The sequence below is a fragment of the Fringilla coelebs genome, assembly GCF_963513975.1.
Source record: "Fringilla coelebs genome assembly, chromosome: 5".
Taxonomy (NCBI): domain Eukaryota; kingdom Metazoa; phylum Chordata; class Aves; order Passeriformes; family Fringillidae; genus Fringilla; species Fringilla coelebs.
This window is the reverse complement of record NC_140033.1, coordinates 59,615,712-59,635,621: the sequence shown is the minus strand read 5'-3', so window position 1 is coordinate 59,635,621 and position 19,910 is coordinate 59,615,712. Positions and strand designations below refer to the sequence as shown.

At 42.2% G+C, this 19,910-nt stretch overlaps 1 protein-coding gene across 1 annotated transcript in view; it reads right to left on the bottom strand.

Annotated features, from left to right (window-relative positions):
• The window catches only part of TMEM178B (transmembrane protein 178B), a gene marked incomplete at both ends in the record, with an annotated part of 204,968 nt that overhangs the window by 130,014 nt on the left and 55,044 nt on the right, over positions 1-19,910 (bottom strand). The window contains one exon of the mRNA XM_084206104.1: positions 19,106-19,219. Within this exon, the coding sequence (XP_084062230.1) occupies positions 19,106-19,219 (114 nt within the window). The remainder of the gene's footprint in view (positions 1-19,105; positions 19,220-19,910) is intronic.

Below are 19,910 nucleotides of genomic sequence, written 5' to 3'. Positions count from 1 at the left end.
TTGGATTGTTTAATTGCTATGGATTAGAAGTCAATAATAGGAAAAAAACCTGAGTACTATTTCATGCTAGATCTTGGAGAAAAGACAACAGATGAATATGATTTCTTTGTAAATGTATAAATTTGAAAATTCAGCTCATTGGAAGTATATGCTATTTTGTGTAATTACAATCCTCAATCTTCTTGTGAAAGACAAGCTGTTTTTCCTATGTTTGCTCAACAGGGAGTTCTGAATATAAGCAGTCATCCTTTTCTAAAAATTCTGGATTATCCCAGATTTCTCTAACATGCTCTCAAAAAATGAAACTCAAGAATAACATTTTTGTACAATGGTGTGACTCGATGATGACACTGTCAAACATTTTGCTGGGCACTTAAAACATCCATGCACACTCAAACCAGTAAAGTCTATGTTGCCTGAATAAACAAGCCTTTGCCTGCAGTACAGTCATGTTCCATTTGTAGCTAAACTGGAGTTTTCTATTACTCAGTTAGAAACAGGCCTCTGCTAGTAATTGTGGTGTTCTGAAAGAAGCTGTTTCAGGACTGAAAATGGGGAAAGGGGACAAAATTATATTGTATGGCCCACTAGGAAGTACTGAGGCCTGGCTAAGAGCTGACACCAGACAGGCTGCTACCTGGAGTAGCAGTCACACCCTCCAGCAGCAGCTGCTGTCACCAAGTGTTGCTCCCAGTCTCCCCAGAAGCCCCACTATGGGCCACCACAGTACTGCAGATTCTTAGAGTCACAGAACAGTTGGGGAGAGGGCTGAAACTGTCTTTGAAGGCCATCAAATCCAACCCCCCTTCCACTACATGAGGGTGCTCAGAGCCCTGTCCAACCCAGCCTTGAAAGTCTCCAGGGATGAGGCATCACCACATCTCTGGGCAAATCTGTGCCAGTGTTTTACCACCCTCACTGTAAAAATCTTCCTTACATCTGTATCTAGTCTAAATTGACACTTGTAGTTGAAAACTGTTATCCCTTGTGCCACCACAGCAGGACCTGCTCAAAGGTTCTCCCCTTCCTTATAAGCCCCTTTAAGTACTGAAAGGCTTCAATAAAGTCTCTCCAAAGCCTTCTCCTCTCCAGACTGAACAACCCCAGCCTGTCTTCACAGATAAGGTGTTCCATGTCTTTAATCATCTTTGTGGCCCTCTGGACTCATTCCCATGGGTTCTCCCTGTACTGAGGAACCTGGAGCTGGATGCATTATTTCAGGCTCTCCCCAGATCCCTCTGTCACACATTCTAGCAAGCAAATACAGAGGAGTCCGTGTGCTTCTGGTTGAACATGGTCTGCCCAGCTCCAGCTGGTAGTTTAAATGGTTTGTACCAAGGATTATGTTGGGCTCTTTGCCCATTCAGCTCACTGAAGTCATCTTTGCCACCTCTCATCCCCCTCAGATCAAAGGAATCTCAATTGCTTCTCTGTTTACAGTCATCACAGGCAAAGGCAATGAACCCTCAATCATACCATTGTTTAAATAACTAAAAATCCTCTCATGTAGAGGTACCTGGCACCAGCCTCATTGCTACCAAAAAAAACCAAAATCAGTCAAAAAAAAATCAGCTGGGATGTGATCCCACAGGCATATAGAGGAAGAACAGGGATATGCATATCTCAGTCATTTAAAGTTAGAAATAATAAGAATATTCAAGAATTTGGGAAGGATGGGGCGGGATAAAAGCAGGAAAGAAAAAGAAAAAATTCAAAATATTTTTAGAAAGGTAGGAGGGAAAGGGAATTCTAACTAATGAATGACCCACTCTCCCAGACTGATAGTTGGGCTCATGCTACAAGATCATTATTTCAAATAGCATTCCTGAAGGACTCAAGGTTTTGCAATGCAGTATACAGATGTAGCTGTAATTATCACTACTCATCTCAAGGCAAACTTAGCGTTCAGGAGCTCTTTTGACTTATGCTGCTATTTGCTGCAAGCCTCCCAAAGCTAGTTCCACCACCAGAATTGCCCAGAAAGTTTGCACCCATCATGTGCTGGTTCATCTGCTCTAGGAACAAAATATGGAATTTTCAAGATTCACTTGTAGATTTCAGGGTCATTTAGGATCCCAAGTATCTCAATTGCTTTTAGAAAACAACACAGTATGCTAATTTATTTCAGAATTATCGTTCTCTTGCTTTTGGAACACCACTATTCACTGTATGTGTGAAGGAAGCTTTCCACACATAGCAAAAAATAACCAGTATATATCCAGGACTATGGTGCAATTTTGCAGACAGCCTTTTCTCCATGAGTTGGTTCCCAGCCAAAATTCTTTCCTGCACTAAGAAAGCAGCATCTTCACTAGAAATCCATAACTAGCACAGAAATAACAAATACAGCCAAACCTGCCAAAGAGACACCTTTGCTAAATAATTGCCTATACTGGGAGGTAATGCTGCACACAACCACAGCCAGATGATGAAAACCTTACTCAGTCTCCTGTTAATATTGAAAAGTGTCCTGAGGAATGCTGAGCACTTCCCACTGGCCATCACGCCCTTTCAAGCATGCTTAATGTCAGATACCTCAAAATCAGGTACCCCAATTAAATTCCCTCTGAAAAAGCCCATGCTTTTTTTAGCAACTATCTCGTTGATGCCCCAGCTATGCTCAGACAGAGCTGCTTTCTCTCAGAGCTGAGAGGCACAGCTTTCTCTGTTTGCTTTTTATGGCTGCCTAAAGGTCATATTCTTCTCTACAGCTACTAATTCTGCATGTGCAACAGAGGGTATAAAATATGTTTGTGAGGTTTTGGCCTTTTCTTTGTAAATATAGCCTGGAATTCTAGTACATGCACTAGCTTTTGGTGCTGAAGAGCTCAAGGACACGGGAAAAATAGCATCCTGCTCTCTTCCCACTTCAGGGCCCAGGGCTCACCCAAATGTAATGACTTAGAAATGGATGGAAAGCAATGCCACTGCCACAGACAAAAGGATTTACAAAAGAATTAATAAATGACTATCACTTCTCTTGCCTCAGGACTTTTCTGGGTAAATTATTACTCTTTAAAGCAGTGCACTGTGAGTAAGCTGCCTGACTCCCATTAACATTAGTAGCAGTAGCATAGCATAAGCTTTATGTGCCAGTTCTGAGGATTAATCACAAAGTTGTATCTGTAGGGCACTCGCTTTGAACTTAGCAAATCTGCAACAGAACAACTTTCCTCTGTCAGACTCTTCTTTGAAGAAAAATCACAAGGAAATGGGTGGGCTGCCGGCTAAGCCACGTCTTAACCCACCAGTGCTTCCCCCATAACTCCAACAAAACACTACAGCAACAAGTGACAGCATTAAATAGCTCTCTTGCTGCATTTCCAGTAATGTTAGCCAAGGTATGGGAGCAAGCAGGGATATTTTTTGAGCAGGAAGAAAAAAAAAGGATAAAAGAAATCACATAGAATTAATGCAGTAAATGCACCATCAAGATAAGACTGTTTTTTTTAATACAGGATGAAAGCTGGAACACTTGAGAATAATTTCCATGTATGGATTTGGCAATTTAAAAATAGCACCTCATTTAACACAGAAAAAAACCAGTAACTGACCCTAAAATAGATGGTGATGAATACATTCAACATCAAATTTTCTCTATTTTCTCTTCCCTTCTATGCTTGCTGGCACCTTTTCCAAGCCCACCCCTTGTAATTTCCCTAAAGAGGAAGGAAAGGCAATCATCTCTGAGCAGCCTCAGAGCAGCTTTAGCAGAGCAGGACAGCCATGATGGATAAGGCTTCACAGGAGAGCAGCTCTGTCAGCTTGGGTCTTGTTATTGTTTGCCTGAGGTGCTGGAATTTTGTCTCACTTCATGCTACAGTGACAAATATCCACCTCTTTTAGTTTCCACGTCATGTTGCTCCAGAAGCTTTCAGACCTCCCCTTTCTGCAGCTCTTCTGTTCTCCTCTCAGCAGCAGTACATGTCCCTCACACAGGCTTTTGGTTTGGTAAAACCCCAAAAATGACCCACACAGAGGCACCATCAAGGAAAAGGAGAGCACAGGGTTGCAGCCAGCCCTCAAATTCCAGCCTTCTCATCCCAGGAGCTGCAGAAGGGTCCAAGGCCCCTCCACTTGGGGCACCACTGCCACTGCCCACTTCCAGCCCACTGCTTGGGCTTCAGCTCACAGAAAACCAAAATCACTGACTTTATGCTAACTCCATTTCTCCCTCCTCAAAACTGAACAAGACTTCCTCTACAAAGCTCTTGCTCTCCAGTAAAATCTACTGGCACAACAAGTTCTTGGGACCATCTCTGTCAGGCCCAATTACAACACATTTGCCTTAGGGGCCAAAGCGCTTCTAAACAGCTCTAAGATGAGAAGCATATAAATGTATCACACAGACTCTGCCGCCAAACCCAGTAACTGGCTAAAGCTGAGAACCTGAAGAACAGGGCCATGAGTAGAACTCACACCTTACTTACCAACACTTAACTACTCCAGCAAAGCATGGTGCTGAAGCAGGACACATTCTGACCTGAGGACAGCCCTGGGAGCCAAACTGCATGGCTGCAGCTGCCACAGCGCTGCATTTTGGGAATGGCAGGGCAACACTGCAGGAGAAGGCTTGAGACACAGCAGCAAAGCTGTCTTAAGTCAAGTGAGAGCTCTGCACCAACAAGGGATCGGCTCTTGCTAGAGCAACAGTTTGAAGGCAGTGATTAGGCCCAGTGGCATGGTGGTAACTGGGAAACGTGCCCAGTCATTGCCTGCAGTACACCTGGGTTTAGCTGGTGCTCTCAGGTCTCTTGCTTTCATGAGCAATACACCACTTCAGCCTTTCCCCACACACACCCCCAAGTAAAGAGAAAACTCATTGCAAAAGACAATGTTCTGTTCCTTCTGCCTGTTCATTCACACCAGAAGCCCAACAGAGCAGCCGTGTCCACAAACATCTCACTTTTACTGATGAGGCCAGCATTGTAGGAAGAGAAACAAAACCACAGTGAATTCAGGACAACTGAAATAACTGCTTTCTGCTCCTTCATAAAAAAAAAAAAACACAAGGATTCAACTGTCAGCTAATGATAGTTGCTAGCAGCAATAATTATCGCTATTTACTATCCTGTGGCATTTATTGCATATCCACCCCTGACATTCACATTCAGGTGGGTATAGGATGGATATGTACAGCAGTGTCTACAATAAAGCTTTTGTAATTTGGTACTCTAAGTAGTCAGAACAACTACCAAAACAATTTTTTCACCATTCTGTGTACTGACACTTTAAAAATACTTCACCAAGATCTGTTTTGATACTTGAATGCAACAGTGGGCAAGATTTTCATTACACAGCACTCAGTCAGGACACAAGTGCAGTGAATCTCACTCACGGCCAGCTCACACTGACCCCAAACCATACCCCTAGGACTTGTTGGGGTAAATGCACTGCTGTGACAACATCCCACGTGGTTGATTGGATGTTCTAATGACACCCAAATGAACCCATCATCATCCTACTTCTCAGCCTTCTTTGTAAGTCAGGGAACCAGATGTGATGTATTACAAGACAGCTACGTGTGATCTGCTACCAATGAACCCCATAGATGTTGACTAACACCAAGTATAGCCCCATCTTCACATCACCTGCAGCTCTGCCCTGGCTGCTGTGGCCTCAGACATATACATGCCCAAAGCTCAGTGTCATGGACCAGTCAAAATAATAACAAACCTAGCCCAAGCCAGTTTGAATTTTCCACATTTACCTGTTGTGTAATCCTCAGGTCTGTACAAACAGACCACATACCCCTGATGGGGTCAGTATGAATAAAGTGCAGGCAAGAGCTCCCTTCTATGAGCCTTGGTACTTTGGTTTTGGGAGCTACCTGATAGCTATCAGCTAGCAGGTGTTAAACAGTAAAAACACACTTTTAATAGCTGGTTTTGTTTTGTCATTCAGTCGAAATTAAGAGATTGATCTCTATTGATCTGTGGAAAGGCTCCATCTTTCTGTTGCTTATCAGAGTTGTGCCAAGAGCTTGACAAACACAAACAGAAGTAAATTTCAAAAAGTAATGAGTGAGCAATGGCAAACTCATGCCAGTCTCATTCACCATCAGACTTCACTGCAAAAGGAAAGTGACAGAGGCAACAGCTTCTGATTGTTGTCTCAGCACTGCCAGCAATGTCAGGAATTTGTTTGATTTTCACATAAATCTAATGCATCCACATCACTGAATAATAAGCAGAGGAGAAAAGTTCTCGCTATACACAGAAGAACATCTAGGCACTTTTATTTCCCCCAGCAGCTTTTCCATTATGCTCTGTTTTCTCTTTTAGCTTCTCCCCAGGTGTTTACACACATCACCTTAGCTCCCTTGTTCACATTCTTAAAGGCACCACTAAAAGCTCATCCAACTGCATTCTCAGCTCTTGGAAAAACAAACCAAAAAAACAGACAGGGCCTCCCAGGCATACAGAGTTCCCCCTTGCACTCACCACTCCTCAAGGCGGTAAGATTCCTGCTCCTACACCAGAGAATGTTTTCTCTACTCATGCCTACAGCACAGGAATGAAAGAGACTTGGAAAGAAGCAGTATCCTTTCAACTGCCAACCATACCACTTAACAGCCACCACCAGATGTTTTTCCCTTTCTATCAACATCAAAATGAAGGCAGCTGTCAAAGCAGATGGCTTTCTGTCCCAAACTAGCTCCCCTCAATCCCACCAAAATGAGATCACTGTGTGGACCAGAGTCCTCTGCAGATAACTTGGGGCCACGTGACCATCCTATCCGTGTCCTCCCTGACTGATGTCCCTTCTTGCCAACTTCACAGACAGGTGTGCAATTCCTACAGGCCATCACTGCCTGGGGATTGGCTCTCCATGGTCCCTCTCTTAGATAAAACATCTTCTCAAGACTGCACCAGCAGGTTTAGGACCCTCCTAGACCTTTCTACCAGGTCTTAGCCCTACAACAATATTTACTATGCCTTCTCTAAGCACTACTTTGGTATAGTAACAGATCAACTCACCTGCTCTATGAGGAAAGGACAGAAAACACTCCTCATGAATCCAACAAGCCAGTGACAAATGGCCTCTCTTCTCTGGCTTGTAAAATACTGAAGCTCCCCCAGTTGTGATTAAAAAACCACAAATATCCTTACCCTGCACTTGTCATCTGACTGCCAAAAAGTGGGAATTCATTTACCTCTGGAACTCTTCTCTTACTTGCATAGAGGATTGGTTCCCATTGAAACCCAATGCCAGAACTGTTCATCAGGAAATCCTATGAACTAGCAGCCAAAGAGATACCTCAAATGATCTAATCCATCCACACATCACACAGATTTTCAAAGTGCTCCTGCCTGCACAACCCTTTGTCTTGTCAAAAAGCTTCACCTAGCAGAGCTGTCAATTCAGCTTTTCAGAGCACCACCGATTCCTCCTGGAAAACTGGGCAGACAGTCTGAAATAGTAATCCTATTGCTTTATCAAGGGGGGTTTTCTTGCATTTCTCTGCCTGGTTTCTTGTTACAAAAGCCTTTCATTCTCAATTAATTCCACATGAAATATCTGGTCTTCAGTGGAAGAATGACACTATGGACTTTACTACTTCATCAGCTAAAGCCAGTACAGAGTAATGGTGCTCCAGCAAATGGTTGTCAGAGATGTAGAGCTGTAGATAAATGGCTTATCTACAGAATAAAAATCCTGTTTTAATGTAAAGACCTAAATATCAATGAAAAAACAGCAGAACTAATCAACACATAGGCCCTGGTAACCCTGGGTTTCGTGAAGGATGAAGATATTCCTGCAACAAGCCAAAGACCAGTTCAGCCTAGGTTTATGTGAAATAAATCACAGGTAACTCTAATACACCCTCTGGTAGCAGATGGTTCACAGCCAGTAATCATGGTCAGGACTATCCTTGTCAATTAATCATTTCCTGACCCATGCCATTTTGGAAAAAAGGAACAGAGCTGACTGTGGCCAATCTGAATTGACCAAAGAGGATTTGTCACCCATAACAGGTTCTGCCCAGGCCATATCAGAAAGGCCATTTTTGCATCATATGCCTACAGTTATCCTTTCAGCATGCATTGCTTTCAGATTTTATGACTCTGTAATAGGATGGATAATTATTATTTCTCCAAATGGACTAATTTGATTATTTTTCAGATTAAATTATGGTCGAGATTACTTGCAGGTAAAGCCAAGTACCTTGTGCTGTATCAGTTGTCATTAAATCAGCAAGAACACTGGTATAGAGAGCAACATATACATGGCAGAAAATTCCCAGTACCTAGACATACTGTAAGGGACAACCTTTGATCTTTATTCCTCACCCTCGTATCTCCAAGGACCTGGGTTTTAACAGGTTCTGAGGAACCACCACTTTGTTATATCTAATCTGCTAGCAACTTTTGAAGGTGGTTTTGCTGTTTTTCTAGGCTGAAACGTATACATCTGTTTGGATTCTGGTTTTGGCCAGTGAATTTTCATTCAATTCTTTTTTTTTTTTTTGCTATCTTTAGGAAAGACATTCTTGATATTTGGTTTTGCCAGGCTTTTCTAGGAGATAGGCTGCATAATCCCTGGCACTACAGGACCAGGATTGTCTAGCACTTAGAGCAGTGGGAGTCCCAGGACCTGAGCTCTGTTTCTGGCTCTCCCACTCATTCTCCACATGACATTTAGCAAGTCAATTCACTTCTCTAACTCCTTCTGTGAAATGGGTGTGCTTAGGTTGTATTCTTCCTTTGGCACCCAGTTAAATCCAAAGAATACTGAGTGAAAACAATTTCCTGAGTGTTTCAAGATGCTAGGATGGAAGGTGCACTATACACCATCAGCTGCAGCATTAACAGGAAAGTTTAATTGTGGGATCTGTCCATTTTCACTGAAATGCCAAAGAGTCATTTTCTCTTCCTGATATCTCTTGAGTATTTGGTACTCAGATGCTGATTTCACACCATTTTCATCTTAGAATATCTCTTCTTGTTTCAGTAGAATTATTATTTCAGTATGCATATAAGCCAAACCAAACTCTTAGTCCCCAGCCTATAGCTCCCTTCTGATTATGATCTTTCTCTATATGGATTCATGCCGCTACTGAATCCTCAGTGGAAGAAGGAAGTTTAAAGCCTTGCCTTGGCAGTTTAACACTTTTCTTCCCTTGGCAACACCATCAGGCATGAGAGGACTTTATAAGGGATGACATTACATCATGCTCAAATACATGTCTACAACATGCTGCAAAAAGGATTCTACAAGGAAGACTGATTTAGTGTGTGTCTGTGATGATGAGTAAAGAGCAGCTGGTACTGAACTAATGCATTGCTGAAGATTGTATCAGATTAAGCCAGTAATTCTGCTACCTCCATGTCCTCTCCCATAAAATTTTAATAAACCAAATCTTATGGGAGGAAAGAAAAGACAGGGACCCTACTGAATTATTTATAACTTTAGTTATGTATGGCAAAGAAGCCCCTCTTAGATGAGCAGCTGATATTCTTCCATTGATTTTCTTCTGAGAATATTGAGGTGAAAATCAAGTTTGGGGGGGAAAAAAAACAAAATACACAGGGATGCAAAGGGCAAGCCAGAAAAGACAAAGCTGATGAAGGCAGAGATGAGGGAGAGTTTGTATTTATGAAAGAGATATTGATCAATTGCACATACCAGTAGCAGACAGATTCAAATTAGCTGTCATAATTCCAGTGATGCAGAGGGATATACATGCTCAAGCTCCATTAAGTATAACCTACATCCAGAGCAGCCAGATGAGATTTGCCAGACTGAACTCTGAATTCCCACAGGAGATACCTGCAGTTGATTTATATTCCTGCTTTCCTATTCCCCCACCAACTATGCAATCAGTTCCTGGAGGTGGGTAGGGAATAGCTGAACAGTTAAACTGTGATTCACCCAGCCAATTAAGGAGTCTTGGGATGGGCCCCTAGACAAATCCTTCAGCTTCATCTGGTCTTCATGGACCAGAACTGCGTTTGGCTCTGACAACAGGGCCAAAATCACAATGACCCAGTTAACACTAACAATTTGAGGAAGTAAATCTGCATTATGGTTTCTGCACATGAATATTGACACATTTTATGTTTTTTCAAAGGAGGAGGATGTCCCGACTGTACATGAGGTTTGGGTTTATTCTGTAATTCAATGTCCAAAGAGCATCACTGCAAAACAGTAATTAAAATGGCAACCACTGCCTAGTTGCTGTTGACATATAAAACCCACCTTCATGTTTCAGCCTGCAACTTCTGTCAGGTCAAGACCAGGTTGTTTGATTCAAAGTCTTCTGCCGTCTCTCTCATGCTGGCTGTTATGATGTTTCCCTGTGGATGGTGCATGGCTTTGTGAACAAATCACACTAAACTCATTTCCAAAATGTTCCACTTATGTCTGTCTTCTTGCACTGAAGTAAGGAAGCACTTAACTCCTCATTAGTAACTCTGTATGTGGCATATAATCACCTTGAAATATTGAACTGCTGGGATTTCATCTCACTAACATTGAGGGGTGGGGCATCAGATGAGGGTATAAACAAACTGGGACATAAATCATCATAAACCAGGCATTAAATTGGTATATAAATCAAAAACTATAGAAGTCAGATGGATGAGACCCATTAGAGCCTCCTGTTTGTTCTCTCCTCTTCTTTCACCCTAAGAATGCACAAGACATCATTCTTGATTAGCCAAGAGACAGAAGAACGCCCATCTCTCCCCCTCTGTTTCTCTTAAGAGGGAGAGAAGGGAAACAGAGAGCTCTATATGCATATTAATAAAGCTATATTTTGTCTGGCTGAATAACTAGAAATTATTAGCAATGGTATGTTTTACCTGTCAACATCTCCACACTGCAACAGGTAAAAACTGTCTAATGCTTTTTTGCAAAAAATCACTGGTGAGACTGGAAGGGGTTTGCTCTGAATTTTCCTGCACTCAGAATAGCTCTGTAAATACCTTAAGACTCTCTTCAACAATGAAGATAAAAATGTGTTTTTTTCTTGTATGACAGTGTAAGACAATGCAAAACATCACCTAAGCCACAATGAATCCAAGTGCCTGCACTTACAAATATAACACACAAAACAAAACCAAAAAACCCAAAACCTATCAACATGAAGGTTACCAAGCCAAGCATGCCAAAGGTAGGAAATACAGGAATGGGACCCCTTGAAAGGGTCAGTGTGAAAGGGGAGAAGATAAGAAACTCTTCAGCAAACAGCAATCAGAGCAGAGATCAGTCAGGTGGCCACACTTCCTCCTCCCTCTCACACAAGCACTTTGCTCTAAAACTCCTTGGTGCTAAGTCAGTCCAAGAATTTCTTAAGACATGGTCCCTAGCTGTGTTTTCCTCATTTACACCAAGCCAGTGTGAGTTGGGTGGCCATTTGAAATTTGATTATAGTGTGGAGCTTTTATAGTTACTCTGAAAGCCAATGGGAGCTGTGCTCTAAACATATGTAAAGCTCAAACTTTCTTTATATCCAACTGGACACTCAAAAAACCCAAACAAGTTATCTTTGATGGTTAGGCCTAAAATGAAAATTATAGCCGACCACAAATGGTTATTAGATATTGATATATTTACACTCCCTTCTTCAATTCAATTACTAGAAACATGACAAAATCCATGAAGTGGTTAACTCCATCATAGGATCAGGAGCTGTCTAATCTGTAATTCAAAAGGCCAACAATCATAAATTCAGCAATGAAAAATAAACCAAACAAAGGCATCATTGAATGGAAATAGAATATCCCAAATGTATGGAACAAGGCAAGAGTATGTGATTACAGCTATTAAAGACTCAATAATGAGTGTGCTTAGAGGAGATAAATTAAGGCCAAGTATGCAGCCCAAATTGGGTCATCTCCTAACTTTACATACTTGTATTTGCAACTTTAAAAATGCTCATTTGATTTCAAGTGAACTTTAGGCAAACAACAAACTCCAAACCCAGAAATTCTAGTGTGTAATTTCTTACTGATTCAGACGAGTGGCAAGAGGATCATCAGCAGAATAAGATTATCCTGATTCACCTGTGAGCCCCATTATATGTGCTGGGCAAGAACCTGCTGGCTGAGGGAGCAGGATGAGACCTCCCCCCACCAGCGTTTGACAGCTGCATTAGCAGTTAGCATTAGTATTAGCATTAGTAGATGTACAGTAAGACCTTTGACTTGTGCACTTTGAACAGGGCTTTGGAGGGGATCCTATACTTTCCTGTTTGTTCCACACTTCAACTCAATAGTCTGACCATTTTTGCGCCTTCTCTCCAAAATTGTTCCAATCCACCACTCCAACCAGTCTCCCAATTGCAATGCTTAGTAATCCCTCATCTCTTCCAACTCTCCAGCACAGTTTTACCCCTTTCCTTGTCCTCATTTTCTTGCTTCCCAAATCTTGTCTATATTTGTTATTCAGGACTAAAGGGTCTAGTGACCTCCTCCCTTACTCCATCGCTGCTCTTCTGCCTCTAAGAAGCAAATAAAAAAATAGTATGCAGTTGAGAAAGTTATTCATCAGTGTAGGTATTAAGGTCACAGGCATATTAGCAGATCCTAAGATGAAACCTAGCAGAAGGCAATAAAATCCCTTACAGATTTCAAAATAGGTCTTAGACTTCAATGCCAAAAAAAAAATTATCTTAGCTTGAAATAGCAGGATATGAAGAAAACCCTACAGCAGAGAGAGAGGGGGAAATGAGAAGGTCTGTCACTACCACCTGGTCATTAGCTGAGGGAACAATGAATGCAATGAAGATCCAACAACACGAGACCTCCAGGCATGTGAGCACCTGCTGCCTGACTAACCTCTGGGATGGCTGCCCTGTTTGTTGTGATAACCAATGCACTAAGGAGTGACATCATACCAAATGGCACTGACCAGCAGGATGGGGCCATACTTCAGGGTGTACTTCCATCTGGGGGCCCAGGTAGCTAATTAAAAATGAAACAGGATTTCCTTGGAGAGGCGCATACAGGAGAGAGTGAAAGAAAGGCGACATCCCACTTCTGCTCCTATTTACTTCAAACACTGTTTTCAGTAGTACCAACAAAAAAAAAAAGAAGCAAAAAATTTCTGGGTTCAGCCCTTATTAAAAATGCAAAAATTAAATATTTATTGTTGCTTATAATAGCAGATGGGGCCAAGTCCATAAGCCTGCTGGTGGTTACCAAGGCATTGTCAAGCTGTCAGCTGAGTTTCTCTGATAATTTCAACTTCATGTTCCATGGAATGAGAAGGCTTGGGAAGTCTGTAGAAATTAGAAGTCTGGACACTGCACAAATTTGAAGTCCAGACATCTTCCTGAGTGTTAATTGTTGCTAGATATTTTTCCCGTAGTTTTACTGGTTATAAGGAAGTATTTGAGAGCTTTGTAGGTTCCTGCAAAATTCAGAGCATTAACACTAAAAAAATCCACTCAACTTTCAGCATAGATACTGCATGAATTAAAATATTACCACTCTGTACACCTTGTAGAAATTATTCATTTCCTCCAATACTTGCTCTGTGCCAGGCTATTACTTTTCACTTCAGAATTCATTTTTTATGCAAATGGATTTTAGACCACCACAAACACAGGAGCGCTGCAGTTTCAGAATGCAGATGAAAGTTATCATTCCAATACAAAGCATTATGATTGTTTTTCTGACAATGCAGCTCTCCTCACTGATACTTTAGATTCAGAGCCCAGGTCCTGTGGTCCTGCAGTAGAAACATGGGGGTAGAAGACACGTAAAGGAGATCCCACAGTGCCAGGCAAGGAGTATTTTCAAAAAGCCCAGGAAATTCTGAACACTTAGGAAGCATCAGCTACCTGTTTATGATCTGGTTCACTCTAAAGCAGTCTGGTGACACAGTTTCTAAGCTGTGCTGGAAAAAATCAGTTTCCATAGCAATTCCAGCCACTTCCTGCCCAGATGCAGCACTCTTCACATTCCTGGACACAAAACAGCTGCTGTAGAAGACAGGTTGAAGAGGCAATGGCAAGCTGGAGAAGAAGAGACAGAAATTCCCTCTTTTGTAGCAGTGTTACATCCAAAGTAGAAAATCAGGTTTGTGACATACAGGGAGAAAGGAAAAATAAAAGGCTTCTAGACCCAACTATCTACCTCACACAATAGGCTCTGTGAATCAGCAAAACAAGAGCTTTTGGAGACAATGAAGAATTTTTTATCTCTCTTCTGATGTAGAGACTTTCATGCACTATAACACAAGCCACTGGGAGCTCTGCCAAAGGCTCTGAGAGCTATGCAGCAATTGTCCCATTTTCAGCTACCAAGGCAGGAAAAAGGGAAGAGGGAGTTATTGCACTTGTTCTCTAAGAGAAAAACAAATATCACTTTTCAAGAACACATCAGCAACTTGCCTATTTGCAGCATTTTAAAGCCACATTAGTTTCTATATCTGCCTTGGAGAGAAGATGGCTCTTTTACATGAAGCAGTTAATTCTCAGAGTGCAGCATAAGATGAATATAGAGCCTGGGTTGCCTATAGCCTACTAAAAAAATACAACAAAACAAACACACCCACACAAAGCCAAACAGGGATGAGAGCAAAATGACCTTACTACAGCCCTTCTGGTGGCAGAAAAAAAACAACCACACCGCATCAACCCAACACGTGTTTTTTGTTCTCCAAAGAGTAACACAGACTGAACACTCCCTGGGCTTTAAGTGCCTTATCCCTCAGTGCCTTTAAAGGACAGCTTTGTGAGCTCCTGGAAGATGCTAAACTGAATATATTACGTTCCCTCATTGCTTTGGAGGTACTGCCATTTTCATTACAAACACAGCCTTTCAACTGCTTTGCCATAATATACACCAGATAATGGTTTCCTGAAGATCTGGGGACAAGAAAAAGAAGACATAACATCTACATAGCCTCCCTTTTATTGTCAGCTTCCTTAATGCACAAGCATCCAGTTGAAATGCTTATTCTATCACCTGATGGTCTGGATTGCCAAGCAAATTGTATTCTATTTGCCATCTGTATGGCAGTGGTCTTCTGTTAAGTGGGCAGTTTTACTTATCTCTTCCACAACCAATCCTTCCTCCGGAGGGATATCTGCTGATAAGAGGCTATTGAATGTCACTTCGTGACTGATAAGAACTACAGCATCCTATTGTGAGATGCTCCACCCAGAGGGAAGAGCCAAGCATTCCTAACTGGAGATAGTCTGGAGATTCTGGAACACCAGCACGGCTTCTCCGCTGGATTTCCCAGAGGAACAGCTGCCTCTTCCACTGGATCTTCAGAGGAAGACTCCACCCTTCCACAGGATCACTGCTCCAACAGAGCCACACCTGAGGAGGACTGCAGCCACAATTCCAACTGGACTGCTGCCAACACCCTGACCCACAGGGTGTCAGGCTGTGTTCTGACTCTGTCAGGGTTGTTCTAGTTTAGTGCATTGTTTATTTTATCTTTTTATTTTCTTCCCTAATAAGGAACTGTTATTCCTGTTCCCATATTTTTGCCTGTGAGCCCCTTAATTTCAAATTTATAACAATTTGGAGGGAGGGGGTTTACATGTTTCCATTTCAAGGGAAGCTCCTGTCTTCCTTAGCAGACATTTGTCTTTCCAAATTAAGACACCTGAAAACCCTTCTCACCCTTCCCAATGCCTGCACCACATTCTACAGCTCAAACCCCTGCCATGAGCACATTCCCATGTTTTGTGAACACATATGTAGCATAATGAAAGTGAACCCACAGGAACAGCATAAAACATATGGAACAATGTGTGAATAAATGTAGACCTGCTCACATTTTCTTGGCTTTCTGCAATAATACACGTCTATTTCTAAGAGCATCAATGATGCTGGTCTTGTTTTTACGAAAACAGAACTATGGATCAGGTTTTGCACTCAAGACCAGGATCAAAGTGTGACAAGGTAAATGCCTAATAGTGAATCAGTCATATCACTACTTTAGCATCTTCCATAAAGACAGTTACTCATGCTCAAAGTTGTCGGACACAGCTTTCCTCTGCTTCTTTCTTCCCCTCTCAGCTCACATAGAGACTTGTTTTGTCTAATTGGATCTACATTTATCTCCTGACAGGCAAGAGCTGACAATACTACAATCATCTTCCCCTCTATCCCTGTTTAACCAGAGATAGTTGAGAGGAAGTGATTGCAGCGAAGACAAGTCCTATTTCCCCAGCTCATACTGCCACAGGCAATGAATTTGGAGCAAAGGTTCCATCTTGAAAATGTCAAACAGAATGAAAATAGATAAAATCAAAAATTGTAAAGTCAGCTCCAACCATTCCTCTAGGACCAACTGCTCTCTCAGGTTCTTGCAGCATAGCTAACAGCATAGCTGGAGTAGAGGAGGAGTATCTGCTTTGTGTACTGAATGGTGCCAAGGGGTCCTCAGCCTCAAATTAATTGCCCCCTCACCCACTCCTGCAATTCAAGAAAAACTGCTGGAGCATCAGTCCTGCCCACCAACCCAAAAAAAGCAATTTGCAGTCCATGGTGGGAGCCCTCTCTCCTCTGATCCCCAGCCCACTGAACATGCAAAACAATGGATTTCTTTCACAGGCACCACAGTTGGCTGTCCATACACAAGAAGAAGAAAGTACATGACTCAAATACAAATACAGCAAATAGTAACAGTGGCTTCAGCCTGGAAGAGATATTTTTGTTTACTAGGGTGCCCAAATATTCTGGTTTCACCTTTCCAGTTCCTCTGAAGTTCTCCAAGATGCCATTTTGCTGCCACGTTTCTTCAGAAAATACTTTTTTTCCCCCCCAATCTCATGTTACAGATCTGAAAAATAACTTACGGCAGGAGAAAGAAGATAGCCAGACCTGGGCTCTGCTTCTTTTGTTGTTCGTCACAACACTCACTGATATGAACAGAAAAATATTCGGAGGAAAATAATGGCCAGGCTGACTCAGAAATATCAGACTGACCAGTGTTGAGATAAAGTAGCTGTGTCCTGGATGAAACTAGTCCAGATTCATAGAGCAGGATCAGCTGCTATAACAGGGACTAAAATCACAGGGACTTTCTGAAGAGATTTATCCTACTTGGTCTACTGCAATGCAAAGGGAGGAAAATCCCCTCAACCAAACCACAATTTGAGAGATTGGTATTGGCTTTGTCTTTTAAAACAGGTTACTGTTTCTACACTGGAAATAGTCATATAGATTCAGTTAATTCTTAAATGCAGTGACCACCAGAACCACCAGTGGGATCACCCCATATATCAAAGCACTCTGTTGCACCAACTGCCCAGGAGAAGAGAGCTTCAGCAAAGTATTTCTCTACTCCTTTGCCTTCAGATAGGTAGATGCAGACATCAGTTCTATCTGCATCTCTCTACACTTATCTGACTCCTGAAACTGGCAAGAAAATTTGGGTCAGAAATCTGAGGTACACTAAATGTACCCTCCACAGGGAGGAGACAAGCAGCCTCATCCTGAGAGTGCCTCAGACCATACCAGATAAATAAATCTGTGAGCAGTGTCTAGATTGCACCTTTGGAGACTGACGAATGCCCTACAAACACTCAAAGCCCAGGAACTTGCTGATCCTACCAAAGGTTGCCCACAACCTTAGATGACCAGGTGTATAACCCTTTGTTTGAGCCACTGCTGAGATAAAGATTAATTTTAAAAATAATTTTTGAACAGCAAGATTCCCAGCAGATGGTTGCAGAAAAGTCATTTTTACTCACAACAGTGCCAAACCTCACATACACAAAGCATAAACTAAAGCCCCTTCCTACTGCACTATGAGCCCTAACAGATAAAGTCTTGGGTGGTGGGTACTCTTCTTTTTTTGCCCATAGATGAGCACTGCTACATTTTGTATGCACATGAAACTAACACCAGCAGAGAAGACAGCTGGTAGGAGAAAACCTGAAGTGAACTGAACCTTCTGATCTTCTGATTTCAGGGACAAATCAGCATAACACAGTATTTTGCAAGACCAGTCTCTTAAAACCTGCAGAGAGGCATAAGTTCAATTATACCTTTTTTTTTGCCATTTCACAATAAAAATGGCTATTTATCCACATAGACACAAAAAAAACCCACAGGCATTTAGCAAGACCCTCTAAAATGTTCTTAAGTCTTTACCAAAGTGTACCAGGAAGGCCTACAAGCATCAATGAATCTCACCCATACAGTAAACAAAATTATAGCATTGTACCTTCTCCTTCTCTGAGCTTAAAAGGAGCCTCTCAAAGCAAGAGTCACACAAGGGAGGAGTGAAACATACTGAAAGTCATGGGAACACCAGAGGTCTGGCACAGTTCTCAAACTGACAGAGTAGAAACTCACTATCACCTTTCAAGCTTCTCAACCAGAACCAGTATTGCCTCAACCACTGCCGCCTTCAAGGAGATTTAACTGCTTCCGCCAAAACAGAGCTGCTAAGGATATTCATCAGTCCCCACAACTATGTGGTAACAAGAACAGTCACAGTGGTATCCTTGCTTGTGAAATTCTACCTCATGCATTTCATCAGTGAAAACCCTTTTCCATCTCCAAGATGAGAAAGAGACAAGATTTAAGGTCAGCCAATACATCCTAAAGCAATTCCATCCCTGTCAGATCTTGTCACTTCAGCAAGCGTTACAAGTTGGTGACCACTGGCTACAATTCATCACTGAGGGCTAAGCTTCTTCCTTGTGCCTTAAAGGGTGCAGCAATTCTCTTTCAAGATCTTCAAAGGAGAGTGCTGCCACATTCACACAGGAGCTGCTGGCAGTGGGACATATTCTACAATAAAAGCCAGCAATGAATTCTCCTGGAAGCAGGAAACTCAGCAGCAATGGCATGAGAATGTGCTCACGTACAGAGCATTCCACTGAATTAAAAAATAGGGCATTGATTTTGTTATTCATTTTTGTATTTAACTCAGTATTAATCTCTGCATACAAATGCCTTTTTCCCACGGCCGCATTCTCATGCCTCAGCAAAATTTCCAGTCAGCAGCTGAAACAGAGATGTAGATCCTAAGAACAAATCGATCCGTCTGCTACAAAGACAAACTGGATGTGAGATGAGGGCTCTGAGCGGGCTGTCACTCAAAGCCTCTGCTCTCATTTACCAGGGAGCACCTCCCGTCTGCACACGAGGAGAAGGTGAAGAAAGGCAGCAACACTTACGCAAGGCGTGCCACTCATCCTGCCGGATTGTCTTGGTGATGTTGTACGTAAGATTCTTGGGGATGGTGGCTGAGGAGTAGTGGTACTTGATGTATGAGCACCGCTCAATTGCTCCTGGGAAAAGCAAAATGCAGAAAAGTGTGGTTAAATCAATGTAACGTGTCCTGCCAGCTACAGGATGGGTTTGACAACCAAAAGCAAAGCCTAGGAGCAAAGCAATCCCTACCATCTCTGCCCACTGTGACAAGCAGCGCGCTCTCCAGCCCGTGACATGTAAGTTCAGATCCAAACTTATACTGGAAGTTTATCTTTTACACATTCCAGGGATCTTCCAGAATGGCCCTGGAGTAGCTGCCAGTGCCTGCTTTCACCATGAGATATCTGTGTGGCAAATTCTTCCCTGAACTGTGAGCTAGCAACTGCCATGCAGTTAACATACAGAAGCTATAAATTCATGTCTTAGCTTTCTGTGCAGTCATAGTCATGACTCAATGCCCATACTTCAGGAAATACACAAAGCAAACACCTTTGATCTTCCCTTAAATAAAAAGCAACGCAGAAAAATTATACATATGGGTAGTGAACAATTTCCTAACCCTTTCCACCCCACAGCAGAGGAACACGTGACCAGCTACACTGCAGGTAGCTGAAGGTACCTAAACCCTTTTACAGCAGTTCAGAAACAGAATTCATTGGCATCTCTGAACAATGAGGCTTAGATGGCAATATCAGTGGTTGAAATGGGCAAATTTTTTCCCCTCTGTATTTTCTGGATTTCACCTATATTCCATATAAAAAAAGCATC